General features: G+C 44.3%; 1 protein-coding gene across 2 annotated transcripts in view; it reads left to right on the top strand.

Annotated features, from left to right (window-relative positions):
* The window catches only part of SLC39A8 (solute carrier family 39 member 8), a 120,337-nt gene extending 105,452 nt beyond the window's left edge, over positions 1–14,885 (top strand). For both annotated transcript variants that reach the window (XM_030190752.1, XM_030190753.1), the window contains exon 9: positions 13,763–14,885. In XM_030190752.1, coding sequence (XP_030046612.1) covers positions 13,763–13,912 — 150 coding nt within the window. In that variant the 3' untranslated portion in view covers positions 13,913–14,885. The remainder of the gene's footprint in view (positions 1–13,762) is intronic.
* The last annotated feature ends 239 nt before the right edge of the window (positions 14,886–15,124 follow it).

Below are 15,124 nucleotides of genomic sequence, written 5' to 3'. Positions count from 1 at the left end.
CAGCAGGGGCCTGTGAATATATTGTGTGATATTTTGTGTACATATATTTAATAAACGTGAAGTGAGTGATTTTGATCAGGTGTATGTCAGCCCTCTGGGCAGTGACCCTGGCTAAGATTAGGGAAGTAATCCAGGTTGACTTTGTAAGTACGGTTTATTAACTGTCCTGCAAATGAGAAAGACTTAACTTCCACTGACATAGTTTAGGGCATGGAATGCACATAATAGGAAGGGCTGAACTGGAGGATTATTTGACATAAAGGTATGTGAATGTGCTGTATATTTTGAATAAACATAGTCAATTGTACTCCTTGAATGTATGTGCCCAATAAAGTGTGGTTGAGCCAATTAGGTAGTGAGGCCAAGAATACACCCTGCATAGTTTTGACAGCACAGTATATTTAACAGTGCTTGGAATTACAAAGGCTAAACCCAGGTTAATATAATATAATAAAAACTTACCATACTCATACTGTTATTTATTACAATGACTGACAACCAGGGGAGCCTAGTTCAAATCCTGCTGTAGCTCTTTATGATCATGGGAAAGTCACTTAGTCCTTCATTACCTCAGGTGCAAACTCAGCGTGTAAGCACTCTGGTTACAGACAAATACCTATTGAAACAAAATAGAATACCAACTTATAGGTATAAATGTCAGCACTTGAATGTGTAAATTGCTGTCTTTTCTCAGTTCAGGTATCTATATAAAATGGCTGCTCCTATTACACGTACATTCCTCTATGTATTTTAGAAAAGGGTCTGCACTGGCAGATTCCTTTCTAAAATTATAATGGAATTGTATATGCCATGACTTGGCCGTATCAATTCTGATTTCTACTCTCTACCTGAGTAGAGAGGTGTGGTAGCCGTGTTAGTCCACTTTTAAAGGTAATCAATAGAAATAAAACAAAATAAAACATGGAAAAGAAAATGATACCTTTTTTATTGGACATAACTTAATACATTTCTTGATTAGCTTTTGAAGGTTGCCCAACTTTGAAACTTCCGCAGGGCACCCGTGCTACCCCACCGGTAGTGCTGATTTGGCGCATTCTACCCACATGTTAGCCCTACTGCTGTTTAGTAAAAGGGCCCCTCAGTCTGCAAAAAATGATTCTGTGTCACAGAATGAAGAATATGATGCTGGCCCTGTTTTTAAATGTTTGTTCATGTTTTAATGATATGTGATCGTCTTAAAGAGTAAAAGTGACTTGATATCTGGTTAGAATATGTTTTAAATAGATTGTATACTTATTCATTTATTTATATTTTTACATATATATTCCAAAAGTACAAAGACTAGGGGACACTCGAGGAAGTTACGTGGAAATACTGTTAAAAGAAATAGGAGGAAATATTTTTTCACTCAACAAATAGTTAAGCTCTGGAACTCTTTGCTGGAGGAGGTGGTAACAGTGGTTAGCATATCTAGGTTTAAAAAAGGTTTGGACAAATTTCTGCAGGAAAGGTCCATAGTCTGCTATTGAGACAGACATGGGAAGCAACTGCTTGCCCTGGGATTTGTAGTATGGAGTGTTGCCACGATTTGGGTTTCTGCCAGGTACTTGTGACCTGGCTTGGCCACTGTTTGGAAAACAGGATACTGGGCAAGATGGACCATTGGTCTGACCCGGCTACTCTTATGTTCTTATTTATTAAAACACCAATTTTCTGCTTTGTGTTGTTTTTCCTTTAGCGCTGTGGCTTGATTTTGATAATATAAAGTATAAAATCAGTATACTCTACCTAGTGCTATGGCTGGTTAAGGTATATTTAATAGATTTTTAATATACTACCTTTCTCTGGTACAACCAGAGAGGTTTACATATTGCATACATGTCCTGAGTAGGCTCACACTAAGTTTGGTACCTTGAGCAATGGAGGGTTAAGGGGCCCTTTTACCAAGCAGTGCTAAAAAGTGGCCTACTTTATCCCTAGTTTGTGTCTTTCCCGCGCGCTGTGGCCATTTTTAGCACTGGGGTGAAATGGCACCATTTTTCATTTTTTCTCTTAATGGCCATGCTCTAAATTTTCCCATTAGCGCATAACCATTAGCACATGAGCACTTACCACCACCCAGGGGCGTAGCCAGACTTCGGCGGGAGGGGGGTCTAGAGCCCGAGGTGAGGGGGCACATTTTAGCCCCCCCCAGTGCCGCCGACCCCCCCCCCACTGCCACCGCCGCCACCACCTTTGACCCCTCCCGGCACCAACCCTTTTGACCCCCTCTTCCCACCGCAGCCAACCCTCCCCCGCTGCTGCCGTTGGGTACCTTTGCTGGCAGAGGTCCCCAACCCCCGCCAGCCGAAGTCCTCTTCACAGAAACAGAAGCCTGCCCTTGCAGATCAGCAATGCGGCCGCGCCGGAGAAGAGCACTTCGGCTGGCGGGGGTTGAGGACCCCCACTAGCAAAAGTACCCGACAGCAGGGGGGGAAGGGTTGGAGGCAGGAAGGGGGTCGAAGGGGTTGGCGGCAGGGGGACAGGGCCAAATCTATGGGGGCCCATGCTACGCCCCTGCCACCACCTATTTTGTAGGCAGCAAGGGCTCTTGTGCTAACCCCACTGTAATCAGTTAGCGTATGGCAATGTAGCTGTGCTATGTGCGTTACTGCAGCTTAGTAAAAGGACCCCTCTAAGTGACTTGCCCAGCATCACAAGGAGCCACAGTGGGAATTGAACCCAGTGCTAACCATTAGACCAGTGGCGTACCAAGTGCAGACCAGTGGGGGCGGTCTCCCCGAGTGCACGCTGCAAGGGGGTGAAGGGAGCAGCTGTGCGGCTGTCGGTTCTGCCGGTTCCCTGCTCCCTCTAATGTTACTTCCTGTTCCGGGGCAGGGAACCGGCGGAGCCGAGAGCCACGCGACTGCTCCCAGCATCCCCAGGAGGTGATGCGCTGGGGGAGGGGGTGGAGGTGGTGCGCTAGGGGATTGTGCAGTGGCGATCCGCCCCAGGTTGCAGCTGACATAGGAACTCCACTTCATTAGACAACTCCTCCAGTCATCTGTCTTTTAAAAAATATTTTCTTTATGCAATTATTAATATACAACATCTAAATTATTTCACCTGTAAGGAAAATATAGTGCAATATGCATACAAGTGATAAACAAAATTAGGAAATATCAATTATATATTAGGCAATCACAAAAACTATTACACTATGAGGGGCATTTTCGACATGATGTTTAAATCCAACTTTGGACATTTTGCTCAAAACGTCTGAAATTCAAGTGGTGAATATAGCGATTTTTGAAACAAAAAAATGTTTATCTTTTTGTTTCAAAAATGACCATTTGCTAAATGTTGTTATACTCACTGTATTTATCTTCTTCGGCTATTATCGGAAAAATAAATCCAAGTGAAAAATGCACAAATCAAGCCATTTGGATGTAGGAGGAGGCAACATTCTTAGTAGACTGGCCACACAGACATCCCAGCAGAGCTGTGGGGCACCCTAGGGGGCGCTGCAGTGGATTTCACATAAAAGGTCCCAGATACACATCTCATTGTTGCCCCCCAATCTTGTATGGTGAGCCCTCCAAAACACACCAAAAACCCACTGTACCCAACTATAATAGTCCTTATGCCTGCAAGTGTCACCTATATATAGGTACAATATGCTTTTGGGTGAGTTTTTGAGGGCTCCCACTTTCCACCACAAGTGTAACAGAGTGGGATATGGGCCTGGGTCCCCCTCTCCTTAGTACACTGCACCAACTTCTAGGCTACTCCAAGGACCTGCTTGCTACTCTCATTGGACTGGCTATAACATCTGAAACATGGCAGAAAAACATTTGGAAAGCAAAACATCCAAATACCACAGTGGGAGAGTTGTTCTCAGTTGGAGAACTGGATTTATCAGGGCTAGTGAAAGATGATCAGAGCCACTGAGATCCTGTTGTGTATTTCATTCTTAATAGATTTGCCAATTTGAGGTGTTTTGGGCGGGGGTGTTTAGAGGTGGCCCTGGATCCCAGGGAAGACCCTGGCAGTCAAAGGCTGTCAGTATTGAGGTCACTTGCAGCGAGAACTAGACCATTTTGCATTGAAATCTCTGGTAAACATGCCCCTGCTAGATGTTCCTCACCTGTGGAACAGGTCCGTTGTGGTGTTATTGCTGATAGATCACTCGCCAGTTGACAGGTATGTGGCTTGGAGGTGGAAACTGATGAAGCTGTAGAAAATTCCCTGCACGGGATAAATGAGGCCATGCTGCCCTGATTGTCGGCATTACGACTGTCCTTGGCCTTTTATTACATGAAGGAACTGTGTATATGCCCACTTCTGAACTAGATGTGATTTTCAGTTTCTTGAAAGGGAGGTCCCCCATATACATGAGAGTGAGATGCATCCTAGTAGTTGTTCTGTTGAGAATATGAGGGACATAATCGAACGGGGACGACCATCCCTAAGGGCGCCCATCTCTAAGGATGTGCCGGCGAAGGAGCGGGGAAACCCGTATTATCAAAACAAGATGGGCGTCTATCTTTCGTTTCGATAATACGGTCGGGGACGCCCAAATCTCAACATTTAGGTCGACCTTAGAGATGGTCGTCCCCGGTTTTCGGCCATAATGGAAACCGAGGACGCCCATCTCAAAAACGACCAAATCCAAGTCATTTGGTCATGGGAGGAGGCAACATTCGTAGTGCACTGGTCCCCCTGACATGCCAGGACATCAACTGAGCACCCTAGGGGGCACTGCAGTGGACTTCACAAATTGCTCCCAGGTGCATAGCTCCCTTACCTTCAGTGCTGAGCCCCCCAAAACCCACTCCCCACAACTGTACACCACTACCATAGCCCTAAGGGGTGAAGGGGGGCACCTACATGTGGGTACAGTGGGTTTTAAGGGCTCACATTTACCAGCACAAGTGTAACAGGTAGGGGGGGATGGGCCTGGGTCCGCCTGCCTGAAGTGCACTGCACCCACTAAAACTGCATACCGCTGTCATGGAGCTGGGTATGACATTTGAGGCTGGCAGGGGTGGGAGGAGGTTGGTGACCACTGGGGGAGTAAGGGGCGATTCCCTCCGGTGGTCATCTGGTCAGTTCAGGCACCTTTTTGAGGCTTGGTCGTGAAAAAAAATGGACCAAGTAAAGTCGACCAAATGCTCGTCAGGGACACCCTTCTTTTTTCCATTATCGGCTGAGGACGCCCATCTCTTAAGTATGCCCCAGTCCTGCCTTCACTAAGCCTCCAACACGCCCCCGGGAACTTGGTCGTCCCTGCGACGGACTGCAGTTGAGGGCGCCCAAAATCAGCTTTCGATTATACTGATTTGGGCAACCCTGAGAGAAGGACGCCCATCTCCCGATTTGTGTCGGAAGATGGGCGTCCTTCTCTTTCGAAAATGCCCCTCTGTGGGTGTGGCTGGCAGAATATAGCACTGGTGGAGACTCAAGCCTCTAGTGAGTCCCAGGGCCCGAGCCAATCAATCAACTTATTGATGGGGAATTTTGATGCTTTCAGACCACAGCAGGAACACTGTAGCAATGTGCTCAAACTCAGTTGCATTGTTGTGCGACATGCATGCTATACCCACTTATTGAACTTGTCTGCTGGCATGTCCCTCGGTGCCAACCCTGAGGGCGCCCTTACAGGTTATAATACAGGTACATCAGGTTTATTTTGTAGGCAGTAAGGGCTCATGTGGTAATCCTGCATTAACTAGTTAGCATGCAGTAATGTAGCATGCTAACTGATTAGCGCAGGAATGCCCACTCTCCGTCCCCTGACACAAGCCCTCCAACAAAAAATTGTTTAAATATATATTTAAATAACTGGAGATCAGCATTAAATTTCCATATTTTTGGCCGCTAAAAACATAGCCAGTTAAGCTGATATTCATCAGCTGATCAGCTAAGTTACAGTGGTCAAAGATAGCCTTGCTATTTACGCGGGTCTATCTGGCCGCTAAACTTAGCCGATCAGCAAATGAATATTGGCGTTAACTGGCTATGAGAGGCATAATCGAACGCGAACGCCCATCTCCATGGGCGTTTATCTCCGATGACGGGTCTGCGAAGGGGCGGGCCAGACCGTATTTTCGATAAAGATGGGCATCCATCTTTTGTTTCGATAATACGGTTTGTGCCTGGCAAATGCATTGCATTTGGGCGGATTTGAGCAGGGCGGTATTGGTTTTCAGCGATAATGGAAACCGAAGGCGCCCAGCTCAAAAACGAACAAATCCAAGGCATTTGGTTGTGGGAGGGGCCAGGATTCGTAGTGCACTGGTCCCCCTCACATGCCAGGACACCAACCGGGCACCCTAGGGGGCACTTGAAACAATTAAAAAACAAAATTAAAATACCTCCAAAGTCCATAGCTCCCTTACCTTGGGTTCTGAGCCCCCCAAATCCCACCGAAAACCCACTGCCCACAACTCTACACCATTACCATAGCACTTATGGCTGAAGGGGGGCACCTAGATATGGGGACAGTGGGGTTTGGGGGCAGTTTGGATCGCTCCCATTTAGCAGCACAAGTGTAACAGGTAGGGGGGATGGGCCTGGGTCCACCTGCCTGAAGTCCACTGCACCCACTAACAACTGCTTCAGGGACCTGCATACTGCTGTGATGGAGCTGTGATTTGAGGCTGGCATATAGACCGGAAAAATAAGTTTTTAAAGTTCTTTTTTTTGGTGGGAGGGGGTTAGTGACCACTGGGGGAGTCAGGGGAGGTCATCCCCGATTCCCTCCGGTGGTCATCTGGGCAGTTGGGGCACTTTTTGGGGACTTGTTCATGAAAAAAAGGGTCCAAAAATGACCCAAATTCTCGCTTCTGGCGCCCTTCTTTTTTCCATTATCGGCTGAGCGCGCCATCTCTCCTCGGCCGATAAACACGCCCCAGTCCCACCCCCATCAACTTTGTCCATTCCCGCGACAGACTGCAGTTGGAGGCGCCCAAAATCGGCTTTCGATTATACTGATTTGGGCGCCCATGAGAGAAAGGCGCCCATCTCCCGATTTGGATCGAAATATGGGCGTCTTTCTCTTTCGAAAATAAGCTGGTATGTCACGCAACATAGCTGATGATCAGGCTAGCTGCTAAGCTGTAATATTCAGCCCAGATAGCCGGCTATCTTGCGCTTAATATTAGCTCTTTGCTAGCTTAAGTCTATTTAACTGGCCAGGAGCCGTTCCTGGATAGTTAAATAGTTTTAAATATCGGGGGGATATATGTTATTTTTTGAGATAGCATGTTGGGGTGGAGAGTGGGCATTCCTGTGCTATCCAGTTAGCACAGCTACATTACTGCACACTAACTGGTCAGCGCATGGACACCATCTGAGCCCTTACTGTCTACAAAATGGGTGGCAGTAAGTGTTCACTCAGTGATTTTTCAAACTGGTCTCACGCTAATGGCAACATTAGTGCATGGTCATTAATACAAAAAAAAATAGGGGAGAAAAAAACCATTTTCTCAGCTGCGGTAAAATTGGCCTTAGTATGTGTCAAAGACCCGTGTAAGGGCGTGGTAAGGTCACTTTTTACCACAGCTTAGTAATAGGACCCCGCAGTTAGAAGCATAAATCCTTTGAATATCTATTTTTGGCAGTACATAGAAACAAAGGGGGGGGGGGGGGCAAGGCATTTGCTCAATATTAGGGGTGCTGAAGCATCCATAAATGAGTGGAAACTTTTATTGTGGGACCCTGCTTCATCTTGCATTCCAGGGCTCCTGCTCTTTAGCTGTGGACAGACTTAAAAGCAACGGTGAGATCTTTCCATGCACTCAAAACTACATTTACTTTGGCCAGAACATGCCACTTATTAGCTAGTTTGGTGAGGTGAAGCTGTAGGGTGCACAAATACTCTTCTACCTACATTAAAAAGAAACACTTCTCCCTGGGGTGTTAAGTATCCAGTATTTGCTTAATCTTGGTGTAAGAAAAGGGATACTTGAAAGACACAAAATTTACAGGAATCTACTGGAAAGAATCCAGCTCATTCAAGTAACTTGTTGGATATGAGAGATTTAATAGTACCAGTAATAATGATCTTAATGCTTTTGTTGTGTTTCCTGTTGCTGAAACATTCCACATTCTAATGGACTGAATTGAAACTCTTAAATTGTTGAAGGAAGGTGTTATCAGACAGGACGGCTATAAATCATATTAATAATTGTTAGTCAAAGAAACCAAGGAGAAGTGTTATTTCTTTGAAGTCTGTTTCTCTATTGAAAGTAATATTTAAGTTTGGCAGTTGTGCTAACCATTGTGAAATACCGTCATTTTGTTTTACGTTATTTTCACTTGTTTGGCTCTCGCAATCCTGTTTGTTATTTCTTTACCTTATCTCAAGAAACAAAATAAAACTTGTTCAGGTATTACCTTTGGGGTCCTTTTACTAACCAGCAGTAAGAATTGGCCTTAGTAGTATGCCCATATGCTAGTCTTTCCCGTGCACTAAGGCCATTTTTACTACGGCTGCGAAAAAGCCTTTTTTCTATTAGTTTCATATCTGGCCATATGCTAATGTTACCATTAGCAGGCAGCCATTAAAAAAATTAACATGGGAGCACTTACCCCCTCCTATTTAGGAGGCGGTAAGAGCTAATGCTTTAACCCTACAGTAATCAACATACACTACTACTACTATTTAGCATTTCTATAGCGCTACAAGGCGTACGCAGCGCTGCACAAACATAGAAGAAAGACAGTCCATGCTCAAAGAGCTTACAATTACTGCTTCCATGCTCACTCTCTGCCCATTCCCTGCCGTCTCCCAAAAAAATGTTAAAAATTAAATACTGTGCACTTAGTACATGTAGACAACAAAACTAGTGCAGTGGTGTGCTGGTAAATGTTTAACAATGGGCTCTCTCTTAAAAAAAAATATATATATATATATATATATATCAAACATATAAACGGTGAGTGACCGAACTCACTCGCAAATGCACAGTAAAGACCCTCTCTGTCCCGCCCCGCGTCAATACGTGATGACGGGGGCAGGACAGAGAGGGTCTCTACTACGCAAGGGGAGGGACGAAACCGCCGTCGCTACCGCTTCCCCGCCGAGCTCGCCGCTGCCCCACCGAGGTCACCGCTATGGCCCCCCCACCCTCCACCCGGGCCCTCGCTCCGCTATAGAAGCACCGTCAACGCAGCACACAGCTCAGCTGAGCTGCCGTCGGCCTTCCTTCCCACGAGGGCGGGACACAGGCAGAGAAGAAGGACGGCAGCTCATCTGAGCTGTGTGCTGCGTTCCTGCGCTGTTTCAATAGCAAAGCGAGGGCCCGGCCCGGCTGGAGGGGTGGCGGCGACTCCGGGGGGGGGGGGCCGTAGCGGTGACCTCGGAGGGGCAGCAGCGGGCTCGGCGGCTGGGGGGGCCTTGCAGCGGCGAGGAGAAGGGGCCTTTCAAACCCCCCCCCCCATCCTATACTAGCCTGTTTTTACGGGCTCAATGGCTAGTATATATATATATATATATATATATATATATATATACGTAACTGTATTATACATTTTATTGGTACAAAGAATATGTGCAGGCAGCAACGAATTTACAAATAATATTAAAACATACAATATTCTTTACTGTAAATTCCATATGGCCAATTGATTTTCACAGAATACTTTGGTTGATTTTTGCTGCACTCTTGTATCTGTAGCCAACCTATGTTTGCTATTCATGTTAATGTGCTAACTTTTTTCCCAATACATTTATTGACATTAAATCTGACATACGATTTATTGTCAAACTATTTCTCAACCTATATACCAATATACCAACTACTGGGAAACGGGAACAAGCTGGACTGTTATAGATTCCTACACAAACACTACTTGCTAGCAGAATCCTTTGTAGCCCAGCAACAGCCCTGCCCTATCCCTTCCACCTCAGTTTGGCTGGCATCAGCCCTACCCTTTCCAAACCCCCAGCTCCACCCAGAAGCCCACCAGCATTAAACATAAACCGTTTTTTTTAAACCTGGTCACTGCAGATCCCACTCCCCACCCAGAATCCCACCAGTATTAAACATAAAGGTTTTTTTAAACCTTTGCACTGCAGAGCCCAACTCCCAACCAGAAGCCCACCAATATAAATTATAACCTTTTTCTGTTTTGTTTTGTCTTTTGTTACCTGGCCAATACAGAGCCCATCCCCACTCAGAAACCACTAGCAATCCAACAATACATAGAAAACTTTTTTTTTCTTTTGTTTAACCTAGGGAGAGGTTTAATAAGACCTCCCTTGGCAAAAGTCTACTGCAGTGCTCCCAATGGGGCCCTGATCAGTTAGTGTGCTGGAAAGAAGGCAGCAGGGGGAATAGGATTGACTCGGGAAGGGGGGGGGGGGATGCCACTGCAGTGCAGTGGCTGCTGACTCCCTGGCATCTGGGGCTAATGAGTGCCCAGATTTCTTCAGTGACATGGGATGGGGGCCAGCCTGCTAAGTTTATAAAAGTAGCACCGGAGCTCTCAACTCTACAGTAGAGGCCGATTTTGCGACAGAGCTGAGCTTTGCTGTATCTAGTGCGCAAGGGAGACAGTGAAGAGCACAGCCAGAAGACGTCCTCAGAAAAACTTGGGCGTCCCCTTCGATTATGCCCCTCTACGTATCAAAGGAGAAAGAAAGGACCACAGGGCAAGTGAAGGGATGAATGATGTGGGAAGGACAGCAGATAGTGAATGACTGGGACAGAGAGGTTGAAGTTGAGTTGAATGCTGTGTGGGGCTGAAGGAGGAAGAGGGTGTGAAGAGAGTTTAATGCTTAGGGGAATAAGTACAGTGATTGCTGTGGAGTTAAAGAGAAAGGGGATGGGATTTGATATACTGCCTTTCTGTGGTTACAATCAAAGTTGTACCTATTTTGTTTCAGAGTGGTACTTATTTTGTTTCTGGGGTAATGAAGGGTTAACAGATCAGAAAGCAAGGGCTGAAAGCTAGGGGAGCAAGGAAGATGGCTAAATGCTAGGTGTGGGCAGAGGATGCAAGAAGGAAGTAAATGCAAGGGATGGGAGGGGTGTTCTAATGGGAGCATGAATGTTAAAGGGTGAGGCGGTTGCTAAGGAGAGGATAAATATAGTGAGGAGGGGTGAATATTAAAGGTGGGGGGAGTGAGGAGTATGGTAATGCTAGGAGTTGGGGGAGGGGGGCTGTTGATGACCAGGTGAATTCTAAGGTAGGAATGAATGCTAGAAGCAGAGGATGTTGCCAAGGAATGAATGAGTGAGTGCCAGGGGGAGGGGGTACATGTTCAGCAGGGAATACATGCTAGAAGAATGTGGAAGAGGCATTGCATACTGGAAGTTGGATGCAGAACAAGTCAAGAAAGGCAAGAAGGATGAGGATAAGGTATGGATCAAAGAACATATGTATCTGGTGGATTTTCTCCCCTCAGAGATTGCAGGTCCAGGTTTGCACCACTGCATGCTTGGCCATATGGTTTTGATTTCTATAGTAAAAGCAGGACTCTAGGACCATACATGCAGTCCCTCACTGCAGTCCCTAAAGTTGCCATCAGAAAGATCAGTGAACTCACTAATTACAGACCTGTGCTTCATAGCTCTCAATCAGTCTTCAGACCGTGCTATAGCACTGAAACAGTCATAACCATCCTGATAATAAGCTAAGGCCAGTCAATACTACTACTACAATTCGATATGCCAAGCGCCTTCGACCTAGTAGATCATACAGTACTAATGACCCTGCTCGACAACATAGGAATAACTGGAGCAGTAGCAGCCTGATTCAACGGTTTTCTAAGAACTAGAACCACGAAGATAACTAATAGAGTGTATACCCTGGAGGAATATAAATAATGAGAAGGGATCTCCAAAAGTTAGAATGGTCGAGGGTCTGGCAGTTAAAATTTAATATGACAAAAGCGAATTCTGGGTTTAAGAAATTATTCGGTTCCCAATTAGTACACTACAAAATGTTACAGAAACAAAAAAAAAACAAAACCTAAAAATAAATAAATAAACTACTATAAGAAATCAACTTCAAACCAAACGTTTATGAAAAATATTTTTTAAATGTGCTCAGTTTTTTTGGTGTTTCACCGTGACTCAAAGGCTCAAGATATGTGAAATCACCTGTATCACCATCATAGCACACCCTACCTCCACACCACTATCTAATCAGAGAACATCAGAAACAATGAGTATTGAACAATGGATATTTATTTGCACGCATTGAAGTTAAAATGTTTTGCTCTGTCTTGAGACTCGCACAGCCCTTGTACACCGGCATTCCTACTGAACATTGAATACTGCACCAGCTATAATTAACACAAAGCTAAGTCTATACGATTTCATTTATTAGATGCAGAGATTGTTTCTGATGTTCTCTGATTAGATAGTGGTGTGGAGGTAGGGTGTGCTATGATGGTGATACAGGTGATTTCACATATCTCGAGCCTTTGAGTCACGGTGAAACACCAAAAAAACTGAGCACATTAAAAAAAAATGTTCATAAACGTTTGGTTTGAAGTTGATTTCTTATAGTAGTTTATTTATTTATTTTTAGTTAGTTTTTTGTTTGTTTCTGTAACATTTTGTAGTTAAAATTTAATGCCAAGAAGTGTACAGTGATGCACTTGGGGTTCAGAAACATGAAATAGAGAGGAGGGGAGAGATTAGTAAGCTCGACTCAGGAGAAAGACTTTGGGGTGTTGGTGTCAGAGGATATGAAGGTGAAGAAACAATGTGACAAGACGATGGCTGTGGCCAGAAAAATGCTAGGCTGCATAGAGAGAGGGGTATAATCAGCAGAAGAAAGGAGGTGTTGATGCCCCTCTACAAGTCGTTGGTGAGACCCCACTTGGAGTATTGTGTTCAGTTTTGGAGGCCGTATCTTGCTAAAGATATGGAAGCACTGCAAAGAAAAGCTACAGAAATGGTATGGGATTTGTGTTGCAAACCGTACAAGGAGAGACTTGCCGACCTGAACATGTATACCTTGGAGGAAAGGAGAAACAGGGGTGACATGATACAGACGTTCAAATATTTGAATGGTATTAATCTGTAAACAAACCTTTTCCAGAGACGGGAAGGTGGTAGAACTAGAGGATATAAATTAAGACTGATTTCATTTGTGAACCATTTGATTGTTCTTGTTAATGTGTAGGCGATATATAAAAACTTGTATAAATAAAACTAATTTTTCTATTATACCTTTCATATCAATCCTCAAACTCTGGCCATTTGCATTATTGAACTGTTTTGTAAGTTTGAGATGACAAATGATCACCCCCTGATCTCTTTTGTGTCTGATGCACGTGTATCTCAACACCTGTACTGTGCCTTTTTTTTTTTTTTTTTGCACTCCATATGCATGACCCTGCAAATGTACCAAATATAATCTGTGGCATGGGAAAGGGACTTCTTTTTTTGGTCCAAAATCGTAGAAGAATTCAACACACTCTGCTGTCAAATGAAATACTTGCATGGCTCTTCCTCTAGAATGGTGGGGGGGGGGGGGGGGGGCAAATACAGTCCTCAAGGGCCACAACCCAGTTCGGTTTTCAAGATTTCCACAATGAATATGGATGGTCTATTTGCATACAATGGAAACAGTATATGTAAATCAATCTTATGCATATTCATTGTGGAAATCTTGAAAACCCAACTGAGTTGTGGCAGTCGACTGTGGTTGTTCACCCTTGCCCTAGGAGAAAATGTTAAAGTGACAGTAATAAATTCTTCAGTAGTAATCAGCTTAGATTTAAGCAATGACATTCTGCTCAGGAATAAAATAAAGACACTTCCTTTTGTTTTCTTCCCACCCCACCCCACCCTCCCAGTTTCCAGAGATGAATGAAATGCTGAAAGAAAAGATAACCGGAAGGAAAAAAGATTTCATCTACTTCTTTATCCAAAACATTGGTCTGCTGTCAGGATTTGCTATTATACTGCTGATTACTCTGTACGCTGGAGATATTGATTTGGAATAATACTTCTCAGGACTCTTTAATAGCAATAATGATTTAAGCATTTAAACAAGCTAGAACCAGAAAAATCCAAAAACACAGAACCAATTGATGTTTCTGGTTTTGATTGGTTTGATATAAAAAAAAATTTAACAATGAACGGAAAACAAATTCTAGGACTTTTAAATGAGACCGATGAAATGGACTGTCCAACTTGCTGCTGTGTTCGGGAACTGCTGTGTACTTTTCTGTTTGTTAAATTAAATGCACCAGGCATTACCTATACAGTGTTATAGTGAGCAGCTGGTGCTACTAGGAGGGTATTGTGATGTGTAGGCAGCTAACGTGGCACCTTCATTCTATGTGATTGTCAGGGTGACAGAAGAATGAGCTCACAACAATCAAAGTGGAGGAAATGTTATAGAATGCACAAAAAAGTTTTTTCTGGGTTTTGTTACAGATCTAGAGGGGAGCAGGACTGAGAATCAGGTTCATTAAAACAAAAAACGAAAACTGTATTTCAGCACAACATGATTAGTTCCATATTCAAAAGGGTTTAACCAGGTAGGAGAGTCTTCTACCCCGTTAAACAGTGCTGAGCTGGCCAGCTGCCAATGTTAAGCACTAACTGGCTAGGTTAGGAGCGGAGCTTGAGAAGAGTCAGCACTTAGCATAAAGTTAGGACAGCAAACAGGCAATGGTTGAATATTGGCCAGTGTATAGTTATTTTCAGGGTCAGCACACATACCCGGACATTCAGTGCCGGGAGCCGCACATGTTCTGGTATTGATTATCCAGGGCTAGGTTAACTCGCAGCTGGAAGTGGCTTACAAGCTGCTCACCACTGTGGGCTGACTATTACCCCCCCCCCCCCCCGATGTTTACATCATAATCACAGTCTGCACCAGACAGGGAGAAATGAGAACTTACGACTTATCCTTACTTCTTAAATCTGTCTTATGGAATTGTGAAGATGTTTTAATACTTTTTTTTCTAAGTGAACAATAAAATTCATATTGAAATCGTCATCTGTTTCCTAGAGACATTGTATTTCTTGTTGTGTTTTTTTTTTCATCAATCACACTTGTGTTATAGTCTCATGCCACATTTCAAACATTTTATTGATTGAAGTAATGAAAAGAAAACCTAACAAAATCAGCATAAAGTAGGTGTGTAGCCAGACCTGACTTTTTTTTTTTGGGGGGGGGGGGGGGGGGGGAGGGCACTAGGCTTATA

The sequence above is a fragment of the Microcaecilia unicolor genome, chromosome 2 (genome assembly GCF_901765095.1).
Source record: "Microcaecilia unicolor chromosome 2, aMicUni1.1, whole genome shotgun sequence".
Classification (NCBI taxonomy): domain Eukaryota; kingdom Metazoa; phylum Chordata; class Amphibia; order Gymnophiona; family Siphonopidae; genus Microcaecilia; species Microcaecilia unicolor.
Note: the sequence above shows the minus strand (reverse complement) of the source record. Positions and strands in the feature narration are given on the sequence as shown.